The following is a 4,841-nucleotide window of genomic DNA, read 5'->3' on the forward strand; positions in this document are numbered from 1 at the left end:
ATAAAGTATTAAGATACAGCATATAAATTAATCAAATTTTTCTGAGTTCAAGTGCTCCCAGACACTAATAGGGGTGGTTACTGGAGCTCTTATCTGACAGATAATTTCAAGGTCTCGCGGGATTAATTGATGGGCGCATAAACTGATCTGGACACTTCTAATAATTTAAAAAAAAAAAAAAAAACCAGTGATATATCATATAATATGACATTCAGTAAGATTGGCTAATAATCCATTGTTAATAAATTTATGAGAATTAAGTTTTCTTTCTGGATTTTTTTAACTACATTCATCCACATCATGCCTCTGTAACGAACCAATGGTTCAATATAAAGTAAGACCAAAAGAATCTCATCAGTTCAATCTAACCGCAGCTAGGCCCGATTATTAAAAACTCAGGTTTCCTGACGGGCTTGGGGTTGCTTTTATAAAATGTACCACGGGCCTTACCCAGGCAAGCCCAGCCCGGACCCTAGGTAATCCTTATGAGATTATGATTCAATGGTAATTATAAAGAGAAAAATTTAGTCGATAGTCCTTAGCTTATTAAAATCTTATAACTTGAGATTATGGTTTAACTGTGATTATTATCAAAAGAATGATCTAATGAAGGAAAAAATTTACTTGATAGCTGTTAAGTCTTTTTTTTTTTTTTATAATAACTAAGGTATTTAAGTTTGTTTATTCGCATTTCAACTAAATTATTAGTAGGATAGGAGCTCCAATGGTCACCCCTATTAACAATTGAGGAGAGAATTGCACTAAATACTTCTTAAAAGTCCAAATCGAAGATGAGATTTAGTTTTTTTGTTGGAAAACTATATTTGTAAAGGCTACCAAGATTTTTGTTGAGTAATGATAGTAGGATTGAAATCTTATTAGACTATTACAATTTGAGATTTAGTTTAACGATGATTTTGATGGAAATATTGATCTAAGGGCAATTTTCAAGTCAAAGCTTTATTGAAAAATTACGAAGCTCAAATAAAGCAAATAAAGATTGAGAGAGGATCCTGATCATACAAGAAACTTGAGGGTATTCACATTAAGGACAAATTTGTCATTCCAAACTGAATTCATCTAAATCTTTTAGCATCAATATATGTATTATTTGATGCCATATATATTGGCTATATAAAAATAAATTCAATATTAATACAATATAAATGCTGGCTATGTTTGCCAAATTTATTTATTTATCTTTTGAAAAGAGCAAGTACAATATTCAATAAAAAATATTGTTTGTGTCAATTAGACATGAAATTAATTTGGGTTCAATTTATATTTTTGTGGCTAACATATTTACATGGATTTAATTATTTGATCTCATTTTTCAATTAAATAATTTGAGTCAATTTTATTTATTTATTTTTCATCTCCCCCAATTTCTCTACCTTTATTCAATTCCAACGATTCTCAAAATCTGGTTCCAACGACCTGCATAATTTGGAAAACACAAAAATATTAATCATACACAAATAATAATAATAATAGAATTCAATTTACAAACCTACAGAGATAGAAATAGTCTTGTAACCTTTTCTCTTTTATATATACTATAACCAAACTACACAAAAGGTTTGAGATTTTGAACAATCAAAGTTATGAAACAATAAAAAAAAATGACATAATTTTTTTTTATTTTTTTATAATCTTTTAACAGAAGCTGTATAAAAGCAACCTAAAAAACTAAAAGTCGGTAACCATACTATGGGTCATAAAGATTATGTAACAAAGAATTTGTGTAGAAGAACCAAAAACTATAAGGTGGAAGAAAGCTTCTTGCTAATTAGCTAGCTATAGTGAAGTGACTTGGGGTTTCGATAAATTTTCTTCCTGGTAAAGTAACCGCCTCTTCTTTGAACCATAACCTTGGTACTGGTAGATAATGCTGTGAAGGCACTGCTTCAGGCTCTTGATATTGAATGTCTCGATGAACTTTAGGTCTGTTGTCCTGGATTTCCGGCCGGCAAAATGCTGGTACTCCTCAAACACAGAAGATAGGACCCAGTTTTGCAGTTTTCTCAAGCAACCAACAAGGCAACCCGTCCGATGCTGGAGTAAAGCAGAAGATAGAATATGAGAAGTGACTTTATATAGACATCGAAGTTAAGACTGTATAGAAAAGCTAAAAGATTTCATCAAGATACTTATTGATTGAACCAGAAAAGCATTCAGATAGTTTGTGATGCAAACAAATGAAGCATAAATATTATGGTTGCAACAGAGAATTTTTGTAGTTTTGATGAACTTTCAAATGTTTATACGCTGGTCACTTTAAATCCAAAATTAGAAAGAAAAAAACACCCAGGCAAGAATAAATTTTATTTGAACAATCAACTAATCTCCTTTTACAATTTTTAAAGGGACTGTCATTGGCTATTGATTTAAAGCCAGTAAAAGTTCCGTAAGCAGCATGAAGAAAAGATGATTGCCAAAGAAAAGTTTCTTTTCAAAATAAAATTTACACAAGTGAAAGCATAAAAAACCATCACTTAAGAGTGAACAGAGATAGCAAATGAAATTTCAGAAATAATCAAAAGATAAAGGAGCAACTTGTTTTTAAAACCTTCAAACAGTTCATTGATATCAATAGGCAACAAGCAGATGCAAACATGAATTTAGACAAGCGGCATGCCCCAACATGTCAACAATGCTGCTAAAATTTGAGTTATTTGAAAAAAGTGCACTGATCATTTGCAACATGCTATTTCACACAATGCATCAGTCATTCACACCAAATCTAAGAGCAAAACACTTCAATTATTGAAAATACTGCAAAGAAGGTGAGATGTGCTTTAGCTAACATACCTTTCCACGGTTGCAATGTATCAAAACTGGATGATTTCTCACATCTGTAGAAATCAACAAATATATATATACATAAGTCAAGAGCAAAAGAAATAGAACTAGAAGACAGCAAAATATTACAGTTTAAACTTAAATAAAAAAATCTTCTAAATACCAATTAAAATTTTCAAAGCAGCCATGATAGTATCCCTGGGAACACATACAAGGGGATCCTGCAGATGCATATTCAATATCAGCAAGACAAATATAGCGACCAACTCACCACACTTCCAAGTTTCAATTCGAACATATCACCACTAATTATGCTAAGCAAATAAAGTTTCCAACAACATATCAAAATCATGATTAAATAAGAAAAATATAATGTCATGTTTTCATCATTCTCCATCCGATCCAACTAATCTCTAACTTGCAGTATCATTACCCCATGTGAACCGTCTGATTGGCTCCACACAAAATAATCCGATGGTTTACATGGGGGCTAACGCTCTTTCAATCCAGTCTCGCCCCCCAAACAAAACCTTAATAAGCTTCTCTCCACACATTAATCTACCAGAAAATCTTCCACAACCCTTTACTCTGGTCCGTCTTTTGCCGAAATTTTTTCATCTTGCAAAATAATTAAATCCAAATTCTTTAAAAACAATTAACGCAAACTTTTAATCATCATTTGGACACGCCATTCTACCATATCAAGAAGCTATTATATTATAGAATTTTCCAAGTTCATGAGCAAGCATAAAATCACACAAAAACTAAATTAAAAACAACAAAAAGCAAAAGCGTTACCGTTTTGCCTTCAATTCCAAACTGAAAGAGTTGAATATTCTGAGCTCCAAGAAACTTCAAATTTTCTTCAGGGTAAGGCTCCGGACACAAATATCTGCTCACATTAATCAATTAATCAATAATTAATTAAAATTTAAACCCAAATTATCCGAAATTAAATTAACCAAGATTGTGAATATAAAATTTAATAAAAATTAAAAGAAAAAACAATCCAGAATTCAAAATTAAAGAAAAAACTCACATAATGGATCGAAGATTTAGGGTTTTCAAGAACCCGAAATTTTCGGGTCTGGGGAACCCGGATCGGTAAATGCCGTCTTCAACCATTGAGAAATTCGTAGGCAGAACCAACACGTCGTCGTTCTGGTGCTCTCCGTCTACAATCAAACACATGGTTTCGTTTAAAAATTTTCTCTTTTGAGTTTCAGAGTTTGGGCGAAAGTAATGGAGAATTTAAAGGAGGAGGAGGGGGAGAAAGATCAAGAGGGAGAGTGAAAGCTCAAAACGGCGGCGTTTGGAAGAAATCTGTTAGGATTCTGATTCTAGGTGGGTCCGAATCCGAAACTGAAAAGTAATTTAATGATGGGAACCGGAGAGGAGTTTATAAAGTAAAAGTTTTGGATAATATTTTGATTTTTTTATTAATTTAATTTTTAATTGTTAATTTTAATTTAATTAGGACTAGAAGTTGCTAAGTAAGTTCTTAATTCTAATGTTAATCAAAGACTAATATTACCTAAAAATTTGTGTTTAATCTTATTTTTAATTCTAATTTTTTTATTGGAAATATATGAAATTATCTTTTTTATTGTTTAATTGATTGATTCTATTTTTAAGACGAAAAACTGGAAAATACAAATAATTACATGGATAAATAAATTTTTTTTTAATAATGATATATATATATTTTTTAAATTGTTTGATAATAAACAAATTCTTGTATTATTATTATTATTATTATTATAAAATAAAATTTTAGTAGTTGAAATGTGTTTAATATAAGATTTAAAACTTGTTTTTTTTTTTTTATTAGTAATTATAAAAACAGAGGAATGATTTTTAATTATTTTCTAATATTGCATTTGTGTTTATGGTTGTATTTGAAAACTATTTTGTGAGAATTCAACTATTTGACCTAAAACATATTCTTGTCATTGCTGTTTGTGAAACAAAAATAGTTAACCGTCTGTTTTTATTCAAATTATTTTTGAAAACAAAATTAACAAAAATAATGAAAAACC

General features: G+C 30.2%; 1 protein-coding gene across 1 annotated transcript; it reads right to left on the reverse strand.

The window, feature by feature from the left end:
- Nucleotides 1-1,548: 1,548 nt before the first annotated feature.
- LOC116142973 (tyrosine-protein phosphatase DSP3-like) lies at nt 1,549-4,154 on the reverse strand. The gene is made up of 5 exons (XM_031428388.1): nt 3,842-4,154; nt 3,601-3,694; nt 2,966-3,023; nt 2,812-2,855; nt 1,549-2,055 (listed from the first exon to the last, which is right to left on the reverse strand). The coding sequence occupies exons 1-5, from the start codon at nt 3,991-3,993 to the stop codon at nt 1,798-1,800; spliced, it is 606 nt and encodes a 201-aa protein (XP_031284248.1). The 5' UTR covers nt 3,994-4,154; the 3' UTR covers nt 1,549-1,797.
- Between the last annotated feature and the right edge of the window lie 687 nt (nt 4,155-4,841).

The sequence above is a fragment of the Pistacia vera genome, unplaced genomic scaffold (genome assembly GCF_008641045.1).
Source record: "Pistacia vera cultivar Batoury unplaced genomic scaffold, PisVer_v2 Contig423, whole genome shotgun sequence".
Lineage (NCBI taxonomy): Eukaryota > Viridiplantae > Streptophyta > Magnoliopsida > Sapindales > Anacardiaceae > Pistacia > Pistacia vera.

What these genes read in the sequence shown, in the direction of transcription:
- LOC116142973 (XM_031428388.1), bottom strand. Translation starts at nt 3,993, where the DNA reads ATGTGTTTGATTGTAGACGGAGAGCACCAGAACGACGACGTGTTGGTT. An exon ending in CTAAATCTTCGATCCATTAT is followed by an intron (nt 3,695 to 3,841) that starts GTGAGTTTTTTC and finishes TAATGTGAGCAG; the next exon opens with ATATTTGTGTCCGGAGCCTT. An exon ending in TACATTGCAACCGTGGAAAG is followed by an intron (nt 2,056 to 2,811) that starts GTATGTTAGCTA and finishes GCTTTACTCCAG; the next exon opens with CATCGGACGGGTTGCCTTGT.